The 22,280-nt window shown below is 46.7% G+C and overlaps 1 protein-coding gene across 4 annotated transcripts; it reads right to left on the bottom strand.

The window, feature by feature from the left end:
• Positions 1–978: 978 nt before the first annotated feature.
• Positions 979–19,077, bottom strand: ITFG2 (integrin alpha FG-GAP repeat containing 2). 4 transcript variants are annotated; one of them, XM_086758971.1, is made up of 12 exons: positions 18,919–19,077; positions 17,242–17,337; positions 16,762–16,803; positions 15,309–15,486; positions 14,848–14,987; positions 14,244–14,392; positions 13,042–13,136; positions 10,520–10,573; positions 8,736–8,827; positions 8,108–8,225; positions 7,333–7,506; positions 979–7,171 (listed from the first exon to the last, which is right to left on the bottom strand). In XM_086758971.1, exons 1-12 carry the CDS (start codon positions 19,012–19,014, stop codon positions 7,035–7,037), a joined length of 1,371 nt encoding a protein of 456 aa, XP_086615097.1. In that variant the 5' UTR covers positions 19,015–19,077; the 3' UTR covers positions 979–7,034. The 4 variants fall into 4 exon arrangements, with proteins under 4 accessions (XP_086615097.1, XP_086615104.1, XP_086615119.1 ...); XM_086758978.1 differs by lacking the exon at positions 16,762–16,803; XM_086758993.1 differs by lacking the exons at positions 8,108–8,225; positions 8,736–8,827.
• Between the last annotated feature and the right edge of the window lie 3,203 nt (positions 19,078–22,280).

The raw sequence follows: 22,280 nt of genomic DNA, 5'->3' as shown, positions 1-22,280 counted from the left end.
CCTAACCCCTGGACCCTAACTCTAAACCTAATTCCCTAAATATAACCCACTTATTTTAACCCCTTAAACCTAATTCCAAAACCTAACCCTAAAGCTAATGTTAACACCTAATACTAACACCCTAAATTTAATGCTATCCCTAACACTAACTGCTAATCCTAAAGCCTAACTCTAACCCCCTAAACCCAACCCTAACCTTAACCCTAATCTCTAATCCTAACACGTGGCCTGTAAACCGTAACCCTAGGGTGCTAAATCTAACTCCCTAAATCCCTAACTGTAACCCCGAAATTTAACCCTAATCCTGAAACTAATGCTAACTCTAATCCCTAACCCTAATCCTAACTCTAATTCGCAACAGTAACTCTAATCCCTAACCCTACACTAAATCCTAAACCTAACTGTAACCCCAACCACCTAACTCTATCCCTAATCCAAATCCTAACCCTATTTGCCAATGCCCACAAGGGGCCCTGCTTCCCTCCAGCGTGCCCTAGGCCTTTCTGGGTTTTGCTTTGGCCTTCGAGGAGCCCTGCTTCCCTCGGGACCACCCCAGGGCTTTTGTCTGGCTTTGCTGGCGCCCAGGCAGGTCTCTGCTGCTTTCCAGTGTCTGACAGCTTTTGCTGGGCTTTGCTGGTGCCCACAAATGTCTGTCAAGGGAAGGTGAGGGCCACTAATGGCTTTCAGTCCTGGACACTTCTGTGTGGGAGCCCTAGGTGGTGAGTGTGCATTTTGGAGCTGGGCTCTAGTGATGGTGAGGGGGTAGGTGAGGGTTAGATGGTAGCACAAGTGCAGAACTCCAGTGTTGGTGCGGCAGTGAAGGGGTTGCCAAGGGAAGGGGAGGGCAACAGCTTTCAGTGCTGGCCACTTCTGCGTGAGAGCAGTACCTGGTGGGTGCTTGTTTTGGAGCTAGGCCGTGGGTAGAGTGAGGGTATAGGTGAGTAGGAGTCTTCCCAAACTCAGACTGAAGCCAACAGAAATCTTTCCAATTATTTAACGGGTGCTGGATGAGATCCTACAGAAAACGGGCACAACTTCGAGTTGACAATTCTATTTTGTCTAGTGTCTGTTACAGCCCTGGAGATACTTGCACACTAGCTGCTGTTGGAATTCACCAGATGCTCTTCTTACATGTCAGCTTTGGGATAACTCTGCTTTTGCTCACCTTCAGAACATCCTGCAGTCCTTCTGAAGCCTTTCTGTGATTCAGATCCCTGATATGCCTCATTTCTCAAATCATCAGTAGTTCAGTTTCCTCTGTGAATTAATGTGCTACAGTAGGTGAAAATCACCAGCCCTATCTGTCTCTCTCTTCTCTGCATAATGAATCCTTCTCTGCATCCTCCCAAGCAAATCATTCATTCTTCCACAATCATAAGTGACAAATTTGCTACTTCCAAAACGAATTTTTTCCTTCATAGGTAATCCTTTTAACACTCTCCTGTACTCTGGTTGCTAATACTCACACACTGTGCCACTATCTTGCCAAACTTTCCTCTTTGTTGTTAACAGCTGCATGCACAAATGTATACTGTGCCACTTGTCAGTCACAGAGAGGATGTTTCCAAGCAAGCACTAAATTAGCAAGTGAAAGCTCTTCTGCTCTGGAGCTGAAGAGAAGAGCTGAAAAGAAGACATGCTTTTCACCCCTCTCCTGTCCATGTCAGTTGAACATGCAGGTCCACATAGTAGAGATCTCTTCCACTCAGACATTGAGGAATCTGTTGCCAACAGTGATCCTGGAACCTCCTCATCAAGCTTTGTTGCAGACAGAGCTTACAGAGAAAAACATCTATATCACTAAATTAGAACTGCAGGTCGTAACACTATGTCTGACACGTCACTTCAACTCATTCCCTAAACCACAGTCTAATCCTACAGTGTCAGTACCTGGTTTCCTCATCATTAAACAGAACTCCTGGTGGGCTTCCATCTCCTAAAGCTCCATAGCATTAAATGACATCTGGTTACTGACCTTAGGACATGTATTCTGAATTCTTGCCCAAACTGGTGTTTTCTCCAAGGACCAGCATTTTTCTGTCATTACATGGGAATCCCAGCTGCCATTGTGAAAGACAGAAATCTTGGCTTTAAAAGATGTGATTATAAAACAGAACTTACAACATCTCAAAGAAGCAAACTCAACCCCATCTATAAACATGGTAGTTTTAAAAAGGTCTTCCTACATCAGGGAGCCCAGTGGGTTGGCAAGGCTGAAGACTCTCTCAATTGTAGTTTCCTTTGGAAATGCCTGTTATACACGTACACTTCCCTACCCCCAATTCCAGTAATCTATTGCTTTTCGGGGACACAGCAGATGAAGGAGATGTCTAAAGGTCTTTTCCCCTGGAAATAAAAAAAAAAATGCTAGTACTTTCATATGGAAAGTAGAAATTTAGTACAAACTGCCACCTCAGAGCAGGAAAATGTCCCACACGTCTCCTCCTGGAGAGACCCATCCCTCCAATATAAATAATGGAATGTTATCATTTTAGGGATAATCTCTCTGAACCGCCTTGGTGGTCAGCTCCTACTAGGGCTACTTTCCAATAGAGTGGACACAACAGTTGTGAAACAGTCTGCAGGGAAGTATCTGTCACAGCAAGCCTTTGGAACAGAGAAGGAAGTGTTATATGGCAGGTGTGAGATCTATATGGCTAAACCTGCCCTGAGATGGGGAGATGATTTCTGAGGCCCCTTCCAAGCCCTGTGAGTCAGAGGTAAACCAATCCCAAGAACACCACTCTACTGGAGCCATAATCAGGACCATTTCCAGGAGCTTGGGGTCACTTGGCTTTGAATGGAGCTCCAGCCATCCATATTCCCAGAGGCCTGCTCCTTCTTTCACTACTAGCAGGTGAGTTATGGAACTGAAGACCACTGAGCCACCTACATAAGCCTGCAGTCAGTCTTCCTTTCAAGAGACTCCACTGGCAAATGCCAGGATATACCTGAAGAGTTACAGAAATAACTACATTCAGCAAAGAGGTCATAAAAATGAGACCAGGGACAGGCAGCAGGCTTATTATGTCTCAAGAAAATAAAGCAACATCCTCTCTATTTTCTTGCTAGTAAATTGACTGCCACAATCAAAGCCATGAATAATTTATCTGCAAATGCCCCCAGTGTCTGAGAATGCTGTTGGACTCCTCAGCTGCTGTGTGCTGGCACTGGGGCATACAAATGTGTCTTGCAAATCCTGCCCTGTCAAAAAGCTTCCTGGCACCAGTGGGTATGCCAATCTGCTACTGAGTAGGATGCAGCAAACAACATGAGCAGGAACAACTTCTAACTCTACTCTGTGGCTTGTGTTGGCTGGCATGAGTTACAATGAAAGTCTAACGTAACTCAATCAGTCCAGAGGCAGACACACATGGCTCCTTCTTTGAGTAGATGTATACTTCACAGAAAATTGTTGCCAATGGAAGTAGCCTGAAGTATTGACTGTAGTCAGTCTATTAATTTTCACTTCGGATTTCAGAGCATGAAAAAAAGAATGAAAGTCATCTTTTGGCCAAGGAACAGTACAGAAGTTCCAATTAATTCTTGTATAGAGAGTTTTCATTTTCCTTTGTGCACAAGGGGCACATGAGCAAAATGCATCTGCAAGTTACTATGTGTTGTAAGCAATATAAAACTGCCAGGTGAAACCCTCAAACATTAGTATTTTTCCTCTTAAATGGTTTTAACAGCTCAAGAGTTTTGGCGAAGGGATGATCTGTAACATCTGTATCTTCTCACTTGTGCTTTCCACAATGTAGCATGCCTGTGCTTGCACAGCACACAGCAATGTTGTTCCCAGGCCAACAAGATAAGAGGGCTAGGTTGCACAGGTTGCCCTGTCCAAAATTTGCATTGGGTTTGCCCCATTTTCTTCGAAAGACAGTTCTTTGGGAAAATGTCATCTCTCCCTCATTAATGCTTTCCTGTTTCTTCTCAACAATTAACAGTCCAACAGTGGATCAATTTGATATTTCTTCCTTGGAAATCATTTGACCTGTACAGCTAAGTTTGTCTGGCATAAAACAGTTTCAGTCATACAACCCTTTGTATCCTTCTTGCACTTGTATTGCTAATAAAGGTTTATATTTGGCATGGACAGACAGCATTGAGTCATTCTTGGTTATGATAAAGGTCTCTTTCAACCCAAACTATTCTATGATTCTATGAGTGTAGGCAATCCTGTTTTCCTGTTAGGCCTCAAAATTACAATATAGCAGCACTGCAATACCCTGTAAGACCCAGCTAACACATCAGCTGAGCCTGGCCTAACTCTCAGGCAAATAAAATGTGCCAGGCAATTCCTGGAAGAACCTCTGGGGTCCCACCAGTGCATCAAGAGAGAGAGTACTGTGGAGAACACCTGCTCCTCCAAAGCCAAACAATGTTGAGTGTGGCCATGGCAGACACAAGTTGTAGTAGGACTCCATCGGTTTTTGTCAATGCACACACAGCAGAAGAGCCCATCATCTATGCAACAGTACACATGCCAGGTTGTGTGAGCCATGACTGACAACTCAGGCATTACTATTTTCTGTTGCTTGTAACTATCCTGTTTTTGTCCCCAGTGGGGGAGGCAGAAGCCACAGAATTTTGGTGGGGGCAGGAGAAGAAAATACACAACCTTAAGTAGAGGAAAAACAGCAGTTTGTGTTCAGGATGGAAGAATAGCATATGCCAAGACACAGTCTGTTCAGGGACACTGCTACAATGTCATTTGTTCTGTACACTTCTGAAAACTGCTCTGCAGATTCCTATTCTGTGAAAGTGGTTCCTCTTCGTGTCAGTTCCACTAGTTTTAAAGTGTAAGATTAAAATCAGGTAGCAACAGGGCTAGGCAGAAAGTATCCCAGAATACAGTGAAACCAAACTGTTCACCCCACCTGTAGGGACATCTGCTTCTCCACAACTCAGCTGGGGCCCAAGTGGAGGAGACAAGAGTAGCAACTGCTACTACTTCACCTGAAGGGTGAGAAGGGAGAATCCTTACTTGTTCTGGTGATTAGAAAGAGCAGCTTTAGGTTTTGGGAAACAGAAATCTGGAAGTAGCAAGAAACCAATATACTGTAATCTAGTTAACAGCTCCAACAAGATTCATCCTCATTAAGAAAGGACTAGTATACTGATGAGAGCCCAAGGGGTCACACTGATTAATTTGCCAGAAGCAGTGGTGATTGCCCACTGGGATAGGTAGCTGTACATCTCAGCATCATGAGAGATGACAATTTGTTGAGGTTACAGTCCAGAGCTGACAAGCTTCAAGACAACTCCTTGCTTTAGCCCATCAATAGATGGCCCCTGCACTACCACTCTCTATAGCTGACAAACTCAAGCTCTACCACTCTGAATACAGTGTTACTGAAGCACTATTATGACTTGAGAGCTCCTGCCCGAAGGGTCCAATTGTACATAAGCACTTAGTATGACAGAGCAACATTTAAAAATGCTTCTCAGTGAGGTTATTAAAATTGAGAGAAACTTCCACTGTAGTTACAGAGTCAGAAGACAGAGCAGTCTGAGAAGCAAGAAGAGTGCTTGGTCATGCCATTTCACTGCTCCACACTTCAACTTTCACAGCTATTAAACACAGAGGACAGAAACTGTCCTCTATAAAGCTTATATAATTCTACAGCTGGAAATTGCAAAGAAAAGCTATGGTTTAGTATGTAAAGATCCTGCCTTTCTACCACACAGGGCTACTTCAACAACAGTCCCTTTGACCCAAGGGCAAGATGCTCCTTTCCTCTATACAAAGTTCTTTCTCCCAATTAGGGCTGCTCTTGGATGTTTCACAGAGTATAGCACAGCAGGTTTCCAACAGCCTGCAGATCTTATATGTTATCATTTGCTAAAGAGAGAGATCACATTTGCTCTGACTCAGATGCAACCCTCTCAGGCTGCCATAAGGGTGAAGGTACAGCTCTATCTATTATGCATGTCCAATAAAACATCACACAAGTAAGAAAAAATAATAGATGCAAAACAGCAGGTGAGCCTGCTGCTCCGTTCCCAATTAGCTGAGCTAGGCAAGGGGCAAGCTGAGATAGGGAAAAGCAGAACACTAGCAGGATGTGGAAAGGTTCTTGCCTGGGCCTTTGCATATGAGCAGCCTGGGTGAGCAATGGCCTCTTCCAGACTCCGCACACCAACGAGTTGAACATCACCTCCAGTCCACCTCTTTCAGTTGTGCAGGACTCAAAATAGCTCCACACAAGATGGAAGTGTGGCATTTCCACTGCTTATTATGGAATAGCCAAGCTCTCACAGCACCACAGATCCACGGTTAAGACAGATTGCTCTTATTGCCCAGTTCACAACTGCTTTGCTAAGTCACAGCCATCTCTGGGGTCACCCTGCCTGAGAAGATGGAGACAAGCAATGCCTCTTGAGTACAGCTCATATTGGCTGGAGCTGTTACTATTTAACGCCTTATTAGTGCAAGCTGTGGTTCTTCTTATGTATGTCTCCAGCTCCTCAGAATAGGAGGCAGTTAGTGAGAAACTGCTTGTTAGAAGAGCAAAGCAAAGGCAAATGATGTCTGGGTCTACTTTAAAAACACAGCTAAATGGGAGAAAAGGTCTTTGCCTGCTCCTTTACTCAATTCCTCCATCTGCAGTTTCTGCACTGTGATCTTACTAAGAACTCAGAAGTAATCACTACAGCAATTTTAAGAACAGACCAAAACAGAGACTGAACTCAGCTATTCTCTCTATGTTCTCAGTGCTCCTTCAGTCACCCATAAAGCACTTAAGCTAGCAAAGAAAATGGAAAGTAATGATGGAAGGTCAATGAGCAGGACCCTGGACTCTTACTATTCTGGTAGCCTCCTCAGCTAAAAGCAAATCAACCCACCACCTTCACTCAAGTCTACAGCCAAGCACATCCCTCCACAGAACCCAGTCTGTACACCCTTTCCTGTCTGGAAGCTTTGACAGAGATGGGAAAATAACAATTTCATCTTCATCAGATGCCCAGCTCCAGTTGAAGAAGAGTTTGTGCTGGTATTAAAGATGTCAACCTCCACATTGACATTGTTACAATGGATCCTGAATGACAGTGTAGTAAGCAGAGGAGTCAGTTCCAGCAGGGTCCTGACATTGCAAGGGGCTGCTCTCAGGAAAATACAGTGTGTTGTGAATCAGATCTTTGACAGCAGAAACATTGTCTCTCTCTACAGAAAAGAGAAAAATACAGTTAGGGATTCTGAACAGGCAGTATGAAAGCCCTACTTCCTCAAAAAGTACCTGGAACTCTAGTTCCCAGCACATCACCTGCTAGCAGCCCTTCCTCTCCTTTTTTTTGTGTACATCCTTCCCCCCCGTCTGCACTCACCCACACCCAGCTGGTGCAGGAGATTTCCAAACTCTGGGTCACAATCTAGGACTTTCAACAGGTTGGTGGACTCCATTCTCTCCAGCTGCACATCCCAGTAGATGTAGATCTTTTGATTGAAGCTGACGTAAACCAAGCAGGGGCTGTTGACTCCACCTTTGCATGCATAGAGGCCTGCAGAAAGCAAAAGTGTGGATACCTGACTACTTCCAAAAGGACAGAGAAAACACATAGGTGACTTCTCATGATGAGGTATCAAAACTGCTAGCAGAAAGCAGCGAGCACCGGGGGTGAGGGTCACAAATATGGACTTGGGTATATGATGTCCCTTTGAGAGAATCCAAGAAAGTGTCTCTAAACTGTTCTTAATGTATGGAGCTTGGGGATTTGCAAGCTGCTCCTTGCAGGTTTGAGAGACGGGACTGTGCGAAGCCAAAGCTCATGCTGGTTCAGTGGGGCTCCTTATCTCCACTTGAGAACAGCTTAGAAGTCTGCAAATTAAAAAAAGCAGTGGGGAAGACAAGGGACCACTGTAGCGCTCACAAAAAGGACAGAAAAAAAACCCAAACCATCACAAACTTTAGCATCACCTTCTCTCACCCCTACTTTTTCCAGATGCCACCAGAGGAAAGACTAGCTGGGCCTTCTGCAGTATACAACAAAGGGAAATTATCCCCCACAGCAGATGGACAAAGAATTCCAGGTCTCCCAGAGGGGAGTAGTAGATTTGAGGGAGAAATGCTGTGAGAGCTGGCTTTGCAGTCAGGCTCCCCACCTGCACAGAATGCACTGACGTTCTCATCTGCTTGAAATCTAGCAACAGTTCGATTGTGGTCGATGATGTACGTCTGACCATCCCATGCACAGGCAATCACCTCCTCATGCCCATTGCCCTGCAGAAACCATAAGATCACATATTAGCACAGACACCAACTATTCCCAGAGGCAGTCAAGAATTTTTCCTGCTCATTCAGAGACAGAACACTAATGTCTGAACAAAATGTCACTTTTGGACATCTTGTCCAGATGTTTTGCACTTGTTCAGTCTTTTTGCACTTGGAGACCATCTCTCTCCTCTATCGGATTCCTTATATACCCAACAAGCTTGTAGACAGTCGGGGTATTAGCAGTGTGCAAAACCACTCAACTTTGCAATAAGTTAAAAGAGCAGCTGGGGGACAAAAAAGTTCATAGCAGGATGCTGGGCTCACTACGTCCAAGAGGCAGACACAGCTCAACCTCTTGCAGGTGGGTACACTGACATGAGCGCAGAACACACCAGCACAGTCAGAGCACTGTGTGTCATACTGAGATAATCCCAGCTTTTTTCATCTGAGTCACGCTCCCTCTGCCATGTTGAGTTTTTGTCTTCATCCCCCCCGGCCCTATTCACAGCCACTCACAGTAACATCCAGCTTTTCCAGAGCAAACAGCTGGTGATCAACCTGCACAGACCAGAGTAGCTTGTCTGCTCCCTCCATGAGTTTCAATGTCCCTGAAGAGACCAAAAAAAAAAAAAAAAGAGATTGTCTTGAAAATGTTAAAAGGGAGCAAGGTGTATGCTAACACTGGGCCCTGCACACTCCTTCAATGCTTAAGGTCTGCAGGCAGAGGGTTAGGTCCTCCACAATAGTTTCTGGTAGGCCACAGTCTGTGGTTGATTCCCAGTTTCAGTTCTGCGAAGGACAGCAGTCCATTATCTTGTCACCAGTAACTGGAAACAGAGAGGAAAAATGGCAGCAGCCCTGCTAACTGGATTATGCTCCAAGACAAGAAGAAAACTGCCCAAAACAGGTTCTCAATACATCAACAGGTCTCAGAGTGAGTAAACTAGTAGCTTCCCACCATGTCCCACAGATCATGTGATCTCTGGACAGCATATTGACCAGTATTAACTGAGAGCTGGCTAGCTAATAGCACGGGCATGGTCTCTTGGCTGCTAAAATCACACTGAACACTTACATCACATACCATTTTTCTGTCATCTGCCGTGTTAATACTGGGGTGGTGGGTGGCCATGAGAGAGTGGAACATAAACATAAGTCTGTCCTCACAGTGCCCTCTAGCCTTGGTAAGGCTCATGAATGAACAACAGCGAGGCAGGAAGCCTTGCCAAATGCATAATATTCAGAGTTCAGCCCAAAGAATAATCAGAAATTCCCTAGCAGGACATCATTAGGCAGGTGGACATCTGGCCCAAACAGGCCAGGCTGCCTATTTGGGAAGAGAGATGCATAGCTTCTTGTCTCCACACTGTTGTTTGGGTTTTTTTTTCACAGAAACCCTGCATTCAGCTCATTAGATTCAGTGCTATTGCAGCCTGTCCTGTCACTTCTCAGTCAGGGGGACAGCAGAAGAGCCTGGCTCCAAGCCTGTATGAGGCCAGCTCCTCTCTACCAATACTCAAGTTCCAGCGTTCCCTTCCTTTACTGCTTTTGAAAATAACCCAAGTCCCTTCAAGTATAAGGACACATCTCTGCTGTGGTTTAAAGGCTCCTGTTTACATGAATGGCACTGTTGAACTGGCATCTCAAACAGTTATTCGACCATTGGGTAAGCAGGCAACTCATGAGTCAGCAGACAAAAATTCTAGTCTCACCCTCTATCTCAAGCTTCCAGTGTGCCTTTGGGTCAATGATCTAGCCTCTTCATTTTCCCAGCTGCTCTCTGCAGCATGGCTTTAATACTTCTACCCTCACAGGCCATACATAGGACCATACCAGTAATTAATGTTTTTAAAATGCTTTGAAATCCACTGATGAATAGACTGTACCAGGGGAGAGAGAAAGGCAGATATTAGTAACAGAAAACACAACAGGTTTCCTGTAGAGAACAAGCCTGTGTAATATCAGACCCAATTCAGTAAGGCACAGAAAGACAGGCTCAGCTTTATTATGTTTCATCATATCCTCAGATACAGTCATGTTATCACACACCTAGTTTACAGCGGACTTGCTCACTGTGACATCTCTTAGGTTGGCTCCAGTTTTAGCTTTCATGCCTTCATATTTTATATGTCAGCAGAAGGAGTCTTTGAGTCAAATTCTCTTGCCTGACCAAGGAACAGTTTCTGAAGCCCAGCTCCCCCTTCTATCAAAAGCACTAAGCCCCTGGTTCCCTGCTTTGAATGAGTGACAGGCCTTGGCCACTCCACAGGCCAGTCTTCCAGGACAGTAGTAGGACTTACCATCCAGAGTACAGAGGGCAAAGAGACCCGAGCCACTGTTCTCACTGGAGCAGCCTGTAAGTGCAGAAGAGAATTACAGGAGTTGAGGCCCTTTTATGAGCACTGTCCCCTCTCTCTCCTGAAAAAAAAAAAGATCCAAATCAAGCCTCCTTTTTTGCCCAGCCTTGACACTTTGCTTAGCAGATATCTGCAGATTCTTGCAACCAACCATACTTCATGCTGGCTTTTATTTGTAGGGCCCTGGCTTCTCCAAACCCAAGACCTTTGGATTGCAATGATATAGACATGTCTGGCTCTGCTGGCTGCTCATAGGAGTCTGTCTGTACCACATATACACTTGCAGGCCCATGGCAGTTCTGATTTTAGTGGACTGCACCACATCCGCTCCAGAAATGCACAAGCACAGGCAGGAGCATCACAAGGGACAAAGTAAAGAACAGCTGAAGCCAAATAAGAGTATTATAACTGTACCCTCACTGTTTCTTTCAAGGACAGGAAAATGGTCTTTGGCTGTTCTGGGAAGGTGTGGGGTGGGAGTCAGGGCACGGGGAGAGGGGGAAGAGATCCCACCAGAGGACAAAGCATCAGTCACATTAGCACAAAAGCACCTCCACATCAACTCCTGAATGAGTCTGTGGAGATCATGTTACCAACTCTATTGTTTTCACTACAGCAAAACTGCACAGAAGCTGAGATCCTCTCCCAGCAAATAATGGGCTAGAGAGCCCCTGCTTTATGAGCAGATTAGACATCTGCCTTCATGCTCATCTACACACTCTGCCCTGACTTTCCTGGGCTATGCTTATACAGCTGTAATTTCCTGGAAGGCAGGACAGCACTGACAAATGTGACTAGTTAAATCTGAAAAAGAGACTCCCCTGATCACTGGGCTGCTTCAGTCTGCTCTCTACCTAGCTACCAGTCAAAAAAAGACACGCAAGGTCAGGTTTTGAAAGTGGTATCACACTTGGTGGGGGAGGACTGGAGCTGCATTCAACCCTTTCAGTGACAATGTAGGAGAGACACTGGCTCCCTGAGGTCTGCAGGAACCCAGGAAACCTGGAAGTGGGGGACAACCCAGCAGAACTGAAAGCAAATAGGCACTTTCCCCAGAATGACGTAATACTGCAAGCCTACCTCCACTGCCCATAGGCAGCTCTAAGCTACAACATCCTGCATACTCCTGGAACACAGACTACCCTATTTCCACAGATAAGCTTCAAGCAAATAGTCAGCTGGCCGAGTGCCCTATTGTCCCTAGCTGACAGTCATCCAGACAGGCTCTGATCCAGAAGATCTGCTGTGTCCCCCTTACAAACTGGTCAGTGTGGCACTCTTCAGCTCTTTCATTACTGATGGTCCAGCATCAGTGGGCTTTTCACAACCTTCTCTTCATGCCTTATTCTGTACCTTCATTTTTCACAGACACCTCTCATTAGAAGCAAAGCTTTGTGTGCAGTGAAATATTGATTTCAAGCTCTGTTAACCATGTTACTCATAGTAGCACGCAAGATACTGAAAACAGTAAAAAAAGCTTAGGAATTGGGGAGCAAGGGTGCTCTGGGGAAGGGGAAGATGAGGGGTTTGGGGTTTCAGTGGATTGCTCTTCTCCCCCAGCTCTAATTACACTCGACAGTCTAAATTATTCTCAGACAGCACTGCAGGGGGTAATACTTGGACAGAGCAAATTAAGTTGGATTCCAGCCAGCTGCAGACAAAAGAAAGTGATCTGCATTGGAAATTTTCTGCCTTCTTGTATTATGCCCACATACTCCAAGGTGGAGTAAATCTGCTCACTCTCCACAGGTATCAAAACAAGGTTCAGCAGATGCACCAGACACAGGTCAGAGCACAAGACAGTTATACATGGGAAGGAGTTGCAGTGTGTAAGAAAAGACTGGACACAACAGCAGTGTGTCAGGGCTGAGAAGAGTCAGCAGCTGTGGAGAGTTTAGATACAATAGCTGGAGAGAATACAATGGAAGGAGATGGAGAACAGTGATACAGATGAAACATGGAAGCTTCTCTGGAGAGGCTGGGACTGTATAAGTGAAGGAAAAGCAGGATATAGCTGCCAGGTATCAGGAATCAAATGCTGAAAAGCACAAAAGCAAGAATAAAGATGAGGCTGTGGAAAGGAAGAGATGCACCTAGGGAATAAGAAGAGGGCATAAGCTGCAACCATGCAAAAGCAAAGATCAAGGACCTCCATAGGAGTAAGGCACGGAAGCCATTCAGGATGACTAAATGCAGGCTAGTGGAAGCTGCAGAGAAGCTGTTATGCTAGGTGAAGAGTAATAGCTACTTAGGGAAGGACAAAGGCTATAAAAAGTTAAAATGCAAATATCCAGCTGTCTTTCTTTGGGAACTGGCTAACAGAAGCAGAGTTCCCTCTGTTCTTGCACCTGCCTCCCATTGTTATTTTTCAGCCACAGGAAATCTGATTTCATGCTGGACTGACGTACTGAAAAAATATCAGGGGCAACTGTTAGGCCAGAGACCCCATGCTCCTAATCTCTCACCTCGGCCAATGCTACCAATTAGATGAGTGGAAACATTCTTGTTGTGAATCCGTCCAGATGTTTGGTGTAGAATAACATCTCGAATGGGGGCCTCACTAGGGAAAAAGAGACAGATATCAGGGAAAGGTTAAAGAACCATGTCTGGGACTATGACAGAACAATCTCAAGAGCAGTGTACCCCACAGCCCTACAAAATCCAGAGACTGGTAGAGTTTGTGCATAGATTAGCCCTTTAATGGTAAAGGACAAGGAAAAGAATGCATGCCACCCCAGGTATGAAAGGAACTTGCTGATGTTTAAAAACCAAAACCAGAATGACTTGATGCATCAGAAAACCGGAAGGAGCTTAAAAAGAAAATAGAAAGAAAAAAGTCAGTTAAAAAAATGTACTTTAATCAAGGAAAAAAAAAAGACAGACAATTTTTATCATTACTGTAACGTAAGCCGGGCTGCTCTTTACTCAGGAAGTGCCCAAACAGGTTGGCCAGACATCATGTCTGGGCCCAGCTGCTGGCTAGGAAGGTACCATTCCACTAAGGTCTCTAAGACATCAAGGAGACTTTCCTAGCTTCTCTCCTGCTGCAGTTTTCTGGTGTGCCTTGAAGTCTCACAGAACACCACAGAAGTACCTGAATTCCCCACAAGGGTCCCTCCAGTGCCAAGGACAATAACCTCACTGCTCATCCTGATTGCTCTGGCTGTGATTTACAGCACTGGTTGCCACGAGTCTCATTAGGAAAACATCCAATTACCTCGCCTGGAAGAAATGAGTGAATGAACCCAAAGGGTCATCCTGGGCTTCTGGCTAACTGGGCTTGGTGCAGTGTTTCAGTTGCTACCCTTGTCACCATTAGACAGAGTGGTAGGCAATCTGGTGATCTTTCTCTGGAGACCTAGGTCACTCATTTCCCTGCCTTAGCCCTTAGTGAGCTGGTTTTGCCACTCTCCTTGCCCAACCCAAAGAGAAGAAAGTGGGATACAAGTAAAGCTGTAGTATCCATCTTTGCAACAGTGACATAAAGAATGTTCATGGAGGCACGGATGCAGGTGGGCTTAAGCCATGAACTCCCAGCAGCACAGCTGGTCACTGAAGCAAGGACAAACGACAGTACCACCCCTAGAAAGGTGGTGTGGTAGTGCCCCCTTGTGACAGGCATCTACAGAGGAATCTCCTCATTACCCCATGCAGTAATTCTCTTCACCTGCTTGGGGCAGAGCTGTCTCTTCCCTCTGTCGCGGTCTGCTGGTCAGAATCCCAGGTGCACAGCAGAATGGCATAACCGCAGCCTGGCTGAGACACCATCATCTCCGGTGAGCCATCAGGGCCTGGGTTCACAGAGAGGCTGTCCACCTATACTGGCAGAGGAAAAACATGGATAGAGTTGAACAGAGAACTTGAAACACCACAGAAAGGTTCACTGTGCTCCTTGTACCTAAACTTGAATATGGCAGATCTTCTGATCTGTGATCCTTCTGCGAGCAGAAGCTGAACAAATTTAGCTAGAAGCAAAATGTGCAAGTTACATTAAAAGGTTATGTTTCCCTACCAAAAGCCACTTAAGAACACACTAGTATTTTCCACTAGTGCTCTCTAGTTGGGTGAGAAAAGCTGTCTGTTTCCTATACTAACCCACCAGCTGCTCCACATGTATAGGACAACTACTGAGCAAATCTCCTTTCAAGCCATCAACACAATTGCTTTGTTCATAGGACTGAGATTTTGTGCTTCTTGTGCTTCTTCCCTTGGGAGAACCACCTCTTGAAGACTGTATGACAAGTTCTGCTCTGAACATCCTGTTCCCTTACCTGACCTTCTAGCAGCCATTTCTTCAACAGGAGCAGCTGCCCAGAGACATGGTCTGAATTCTCCAACAAGTCCTCCCAGCGGAAGGCACGTACCACCCTGTCAGTGTAACCCACCACCAGCTCACACTTCCCATCTCCATCTGCAAGGAATAGAAGGAGATAGATGAGCTCTCTCAGGCTTTCATCACCCCAAGACCTGCAACATTCAGAAACCACTGTGCTGGTTTCCATCAGGTAGCATTCCTGAGGATCCCAATCCTGCAATGAGAACTTGCACTTCAGGAAAATTCCTGAAGTTTTTTCTTCTCTTCTGCATGAGTTGGCTGTGGTTTGTTAGAGCACTTTTTTCAGGAAGATAGTAATTCCCTTCTCTGAGTCCCACATATCTTCTCTCTGTCCCCCACCACCTCATACCCACAAGCTCCCTCACCCTGCACTCCCACACTAGCTTCCCGACTCACCAATGTCACTGATCAGCATGACCTTGGTGTTGGCAGGAATGTGCTGCTTGAATACTGGCTTCTGTTCTTCTGCTGCAGCCAACTCATGGTGGCCTGAAGCATCTGGGTGTTTCAAGGTTGGAGAAGTCAGGTCAAAAAGATGAAACCAGCCTTCTGCACTCACCGCCACCACAAGATTCTAAGAGACAAGAAAAAAAAAAATCTTTTGTATTTTCCTCTTTTAGAAACTGCAGAATCTGTCCCACAGCAGGGCACAGAAAGATATGAGGACAGATCCATCAAGATCAACAGCTGCTATGAAGAAACAGGACAAGGTTTTTGGCCAGCATACAAGCTATTCAGGTAATGTAGGGTCCAGACTTCGTTTTTATCCTTGTCAGATTAGGATATCAAGTTGATGCATGCATGCAGTCACCAAACAACATCTGGCTTTCTTAATGCTTACTTCAGCTCTGCTCCACACTGGAGCACATACAGCTACAATACTTTAGGCATGGCACTTGTCTTGGTTAGAGCTAACATTCACCTGAGCTGGAAGGGGAACTGGAACTGGTGGCCCCTATGGCTAGGGGAGGCAGCTGGGATAGTTTACTAATTAGCCAACAGCTGGGGTAAGTTTACCCAAACTGGCCAAAGGGCTGTTCCATCCCATGTGACATCATGCTCAGTATATATGTGAGGAGGGTGCTAAGGGAAACCTCCTGCTACTTGGGAGGAAGCTGGGCATTGGGATTTGCTGTGAGCTACTGTACTATATTTGTCTTCTATCTCTGTTTTGTTTTCTTCTGTTATTTCTCTTAAATTTATTTTTTGTTTCATCTCAACCCCTGAGTTTTGCTGCCTCTTCTTTACCAATTCTCCTCCCTGTCCCACTGGAGGGTGGGGGGAGTGGGTGAGAGACAGCATAGCTTGGTCCTGAGCGGGGCTAAACTATGACAGTGCCTGAACTGAGACATTTGGACTCGGTGGTCCTGGTTTAACTCCCAGAAATAGCAATCCAGCAAAAGGAATCACATTAGACCCACTGGAATTTGCTTGGGATTCTAGACTATTCTGTGTCTCAGTCTTGTTTATGTGACCTTAAATGCACACAGCCAAGTGGCAGAAGGGCCATGGCCCAGAGCAGGGCATAAGCTACTGAGGAAAAGGAGCAACTGTCAAACCACCCAAGCCTTGTGGCAGTCACACAGGGGGACATGCAAATATGCTTTCTGAAGATATGAGGGATTTCCTTGCTCACTAAAACCTGCGTATGGCTCACAGGGAGATATATGTAAACAGAAGAACAGTTTTACAACAGTAGTGCTAAAATTCTATGAGCAAGGGCAGATCCTGGAGAGAAAGCACCTGCAACCTGTCCTCCTCCACACGCAGGATATGGCATGACCCTCATCTCCTAAGCACCTTCCATATGCCCTACAGACACAGCTGGGAAGAGTTTGGCTGCTCTCACCTTTCCTTTATTGCATACATCTCCCACACCAACACATGTGAGCTGCAAGAGAAAAGAAGGCCATCTATGAGAGAAGGCAACCCAAACTAGCACTTTGGAATAAGCCTCTGCCCTCTCCTCTCTTATAAACCACCTCTTGAACTCTAAACAGCCTTTTCAAGGACAAAGACAGCAGAGTCAGGGACACATCTGCCACACAGCTGCCCAGAGCCCTGGGGCAAAATCCACAGGGCAGAGGAGGAGAGTCAAGGTGGGACAGAAGCCCAGTTCCTGTGTTTGTTCAGTACTTTGCTCATCACTTGTCACCCATGGGGCTAGCTGTGGGCAAAAGCAGGGTCTTGCATAACTACATGAAAGACTTCAGAATCAGTTCTGGCTACCATTCCCCTCTGGCCTACATATTCCTAGGCAGTGGTCAAGGACAGCTGGCTGTACATACCCCAAAAGACCCAACATCCAAAAATTTTGTCAAGAACTGACCATTCCTTGGCAAGATCGCACAACCCAGGGTTTGCTGTCATCATTCTTGTAAACACAGAGTTTCCCATTCGTGTCTCCCACCACTAGCTCATTCAGCTGTACAAGAGAATTGGGTTAGTAAGAAGAAATTCACAACTACAGTAAGAGTATTCCTACACAGCAATAATCCCAGAATTCTGGAAAAAAATCACTCTGTGGGAAGAAGCAGCAAAGCAAAACAAGAGTTTAAATACATGGCCTGAAATCAATGGAGAAGGTCTGGAAAAAATAAAAGCCTTAATTTTACTCTCGCAGATAAAAGAGCTGGAGAGTGAGTCCTTAGAGCAACATCTCATTATCCACTGCTTCTCTAGCCATTGTTCCAGAGTTACATCACTGACTGTTTTAACATCCTGCTCTGCTAATCACCATTAACAGCCTATCTTCCATCCTTCAATCTAGATAGACTTGATCTTTCTTGAACCACCTGAGGAAGATGACAGCAATGATGAAAACATAATCCTCCAGAAAGAGGCTGCAAGAACACTTACAATAGGTTTACACTGGACATCCAATCTCACTGATGGAGGGATAAAGTTATTTCTTGATTTCTTTAACGACAACTGCTAAACATCACCAACCACCATGGCTGATAAGCCTACTCCTCCTATCCCATCTTCTGCATCAGGTCTCTGTGTATTTAAATTGTGTGCATTTCCTAAGTCCCAGTGTGTTACTTCACATAACACAACTTATGGGAAATTTTGTTTTAACATCCACTGCATTGCTAGCTATGATGCTTTTCAGGAAAGGGCTGTAATAAAATTTGACTGTTGAGGAAAAGAAGAGACAGTTTACATATATCTGGTTAAGCTAAGCTCTTCCTCATTGCAGACAAATCAGACCCAACAGAAACAGCCATTTGTGGGGCTGACAGCAACATTCCCGATGCACATCCATCCACCATACAGGTCAAGAGACACTGAAACTTGTTTGCAAAGCGTTTCCCCACCACCGTGACAGGAGTGTCCCTCTTTGGAACCAAAAGTTAGCCTCCCTACTAGCTACACATCATCCAAAGCCCATGCCAAGGGTGCCTAGCACGTCTAACGGTGATGGAAGTACTGATCAGCTGCAGCCCAGAATCTCTGAAACATTCGGTTTTGCAAGGGACCTCTGGGGGCCATCTGATACAACCCCTGCATCTCTGACATTGCTCGAGCCCCTGTCAAACTCCGAGACTCGCCAGGAGTGGAAGCCCCACCACCTCCACCAGGCATCCGCTCCCGCGCCGCGCCATCCTTTCGCTGCTTTCCCCCCATCCCCGTTTTAGCTTCCCTTGCTGCAGTCTGTAACCGCTGCCCCTCAGCCTGCCGCTGCTCTTCTCCGAGAGTGACCAGGCGGCGGCTGCGGGCGGCCCTGCGGTACGCCCGAGTGCTCCCCAGGCCTACAAAGCGCGGGAGGCCCCCCGGGCACCGCGGCTGCCCGCTACTGGACTCGCTCCAGCTCGCCAGCCACACTGGGCCCAGCACCCTGCCTGTAGAAGCACCACCTCCCGCCACAGGCCCGCCCGAGCCCCGCGGCAGGGCTGGGCATACCCTGGTGTCGTCGTGTCGTGTCGTGTCGTGTCGTGTCGCCGCACCGCCCACCGCCCACCCGCGTAAGCCCACAAACGCCGCCACCCCCCCGCCTCCGGACCGCGTCGTTGTCGGCGTCTCCCAGACAGATGGCGTGCGGGAAGAGGCTGCCGCCGAAGTCGAGCGCCACGCACTGCACGTAGCTGACGGACCGCATCCCGCGGCCTGCAGAGTAGAGCGGGGGCCGGGCCGGCCGCTAGAGTAGAGCGTACGGCTGCGATCCAGCCGGGGCGCGGCGGCGCAGTGCGCACGCGCGAGAGCGAGGAGGGGATCACGTGAGGTGGCACGGGAGGCTCCCGGCGGCGGCGGGGCTCCCATCAGGCGCGGCCAGCAGCGGGGCGCGTGTGCCAAGGTCACTCAGCTGGGCCGTTCTTCGGCCACCCAGCGCTCCATCTCGTCTCCCAGTTTGCAGTAGGAGCCGCGGGCCTTCCGCGCCGAGGCGTCCCAGAGCCTGGCCCCGCGGAGCCCCCGGGCAGCCGCGAAGGCAAGGCCAGGGGAAAGGGCCAGCCTGGCCTCACGCTCCGGGTTTGGAAACGCGGCGTTTGCCGTTGCGCTCCGGGCAGCCGGGCTTCCTGCCGCTCTGCCGCCCGCCCTTCCGGCTGAGGGAGGGCCCGGCTGTTACCTCCGTTACCCGGTGTCTGCCAGCGCCGCGGTCTCGCCGAGTAGGAACAGCGGCAAGAGCGACAGCCCCGCATGCACGGCCGGGAGGAGCCTGGCTGCGGTTTTACGGGATCCAGCTCGTCCCGACAGCGAAACCGCTTCTCTACCGCCTTCTGCAAACGAGCCGCTCAGATCCCAGGGCGCGGTCCCACGCCCGACAGCGCCGAGCCGTTCCCTCTCGTCTCCTGTTGCAGGTTGGGCAAAGATGGCTTGTTTCCACTGCCACAGGTGATAACAGTGAACCGGCACACTTGTGCTACTTCAAAGATACTGTATGACTATTACAAGAATACCACAAAGGATGAAGGATTTATAAATTGAGACAGATGTATCTGGTTTACAGATTCAGTATTGTAATTGTTTATTTTAAGCATTTTTTTTTCTGTAAGGACATAACAAATAGTTTATATTTGAAGTTTACATGCATAACCTCACTTACAAACACTAGTATGCCATCTGCTGGCAGCTAGACCCAGTTTTAAAGACAGCCTGGAACCTCCTTTTAGCTGCCTGAATAGAATGCTTAGTATCCTTAGTAGATGTACATCCTTAAACATTTCAGTTTGTTATGTAGTAACAATGAGGGCAAAATTGTACTTTCAAGATTGCTCACATGTAACAGTCACCACTGACTAGGAATTTTTTAAGATGCTCTAACAGAAATAATCTCACTTTTTGCTTTCAAAAACATAAAATCATAGAAAAGTTAGGGTTGGAAGGGATCTTCAAAGGTCATCTAGTCCAACCCCCCTTCAAGGAGCAGGGACATCTTCAACTAGATCAGGTTGCTCAGAGCCTCATCCAGCCTGGCCTTGAATATTTCCAGGGATGGGGCATCCACCACCTCTCTGGGCAACCTGTTCCAGTGTTTCACCACCTTCAGTGTAAAAAAATTTTTTCAGATGTCCAATCTGAATCTACCTCCCTCTATTTTAAAACCATTACTCCTTGTCCTATTGCAACAGGCCCTGCTAAACAGCCTCTCCCCATCTTTCTTATAGGCCCCCTTGAGGTACTGGAAGACCGCTATCAGGTCTCCCCGGAGCCTTCTTTTCTCCAGACTGAACAGCCCCAACTCTCTCAGCCTGTCTTCATAGGAGAGGTGCTCCAGCCTTCTGATCATCTTTGTGGCCCTCCTCTGGACCCTTTCCAAGTGGTCCATGTCCTTCTTATACTGGGGGCTCCAGAACTGGATGCAGTACTCCAGGTGGGGTCTCACCAGAGCAGAGGGGCAGAATCACCTCCCTCAACCTGCTGGCCACACTTCTCTTGATGCAGCCCAGGATGTGGTTGGTCTTCTGGGCTGCAAGGGCACGTTGCCAGCTCATGTTGAGCTTCTCATGCACCAGCACTCCCAAGTCCTTCTCCTCAGGGCTAGGTTTGATCCCACCTGTATTTGTGCCTGGGATTGCTATGACCCACATTGCAGGACCTTGCACTTGGCCTGGTTGAACTTCATGAGGTTGGCATGGGCCCACCTCTCCAGCCTGTCAAGGTCCCTCTGGATGGCATCCCTCCCCTCCAGCATTGAATAACGGTCATCCTTGTGGGAGATTTTTCAAAACTGTTGTTCAAGAATTAGAAATTTACCATTAGGACTTGGCCGTATGCTCACTTGCACAGCAACAACAGCTTCAGCCATAGGGGCTCATATTCCCTGTAATAATTCCCAGCAAATCAAGGTATTTCCTTGCTGGAGAAAAATAACGATTGCTTGGCATTCCTGCTCCCCTTACAGTTGTGTCTGGAAATCCCCTTTTTTAACTTCAGTTGACAGGCATTCTTCACACCTTGTTGTAACCCATCTGTAAGCTGGTTGTGCTTTGGTACAAAGCAAAAGTTTTCACATACACAGGGCTGATACTATTAAGAATCAGAACTCATAAAAAGCACCCTACCACTCTGTTGACAGTTCACTGATAACAGCTGCCAGGCCCAAGTAGGCACTCCTGGCAGCCTCTCAGCCTGTAAGAACCCCATGGATAAGTAGGGTTATACAGGACTTATACAGGACTTCTGTTTCTGCAAAGGAGACCAGGAATTCAAGCTAAGATTTTAGATGACATTCATGGTAAAACAGGGATAGTCCCTGCAATATACACACAATTCCAGCCCATCCCATGCCACAGAAGAGACCTCCTTCTCACTGCAAAAAATCCATTTTCATATCTGAAAGGAACAGGTTATCTACCTTCCTCCTGCAGAGCAGGTAAGAGCATGCCCCTGCTGGTAGAGGGTCTCAGAACAGGACAATGGAGATGCTGAGTTTAACACTACATAACAGTGTGGACAGAGAAAGTGAGTTTGAGCACTATGTTCCATGCCTACAGACAAACAAAACAAACAAACAAACAAACAAAAACAACAACAAAAAAAAATCAAACCACCACAAACCCCGAAAAGCATAACTTCCCCCAAACAAGACACACAATATACTGCAGAAAGAAGCAGAATATCAAGTAATAGCTTTCTTATGAGCTGCGGATAAGCAGACATTAGAATCACTCAGAAGTTCGTAGTTCATTGGGAATTAGAAGTATTTTCAATGTGTTAAACCATTATAACTTATTTTCTTTCCAAAGTCAGCCACTTTCAGGTATAAATGTATGGTTTTTTTCTGGTCCAGCTTTACAGTGTCATTGTGAAGGAGGGCAGAGAAGGCAGCAGCAATATGAACAGAAAATAAGCTCTATGCATAGGTTACACACTTGCTTTTTGTACAGTTTTCAGGAATGTACTTTTTTACTTTTGCAAATGCATGGG

The sequence above is a fragment of the Chlamydotis macqueenii genome, chromosome 1 (genome assembly GCF_036417535.1).
Source record: "Chlamydotis macqueenii isolate bChlMac1 chromosome 1, bChlMac1.mat, whole genome shotgun sequence".
Taxonomy (NCBI): Eukaryota; Metazoa; Chordata; class Aves; order Otidiformes; family Otididae; genus Chlamydotis; species Chlamydotis macqueenii.
Note: the sequence above shows the minus strand (reverse complement) of the source record. Positions and strands in the feature narration are given on the sequence as shown.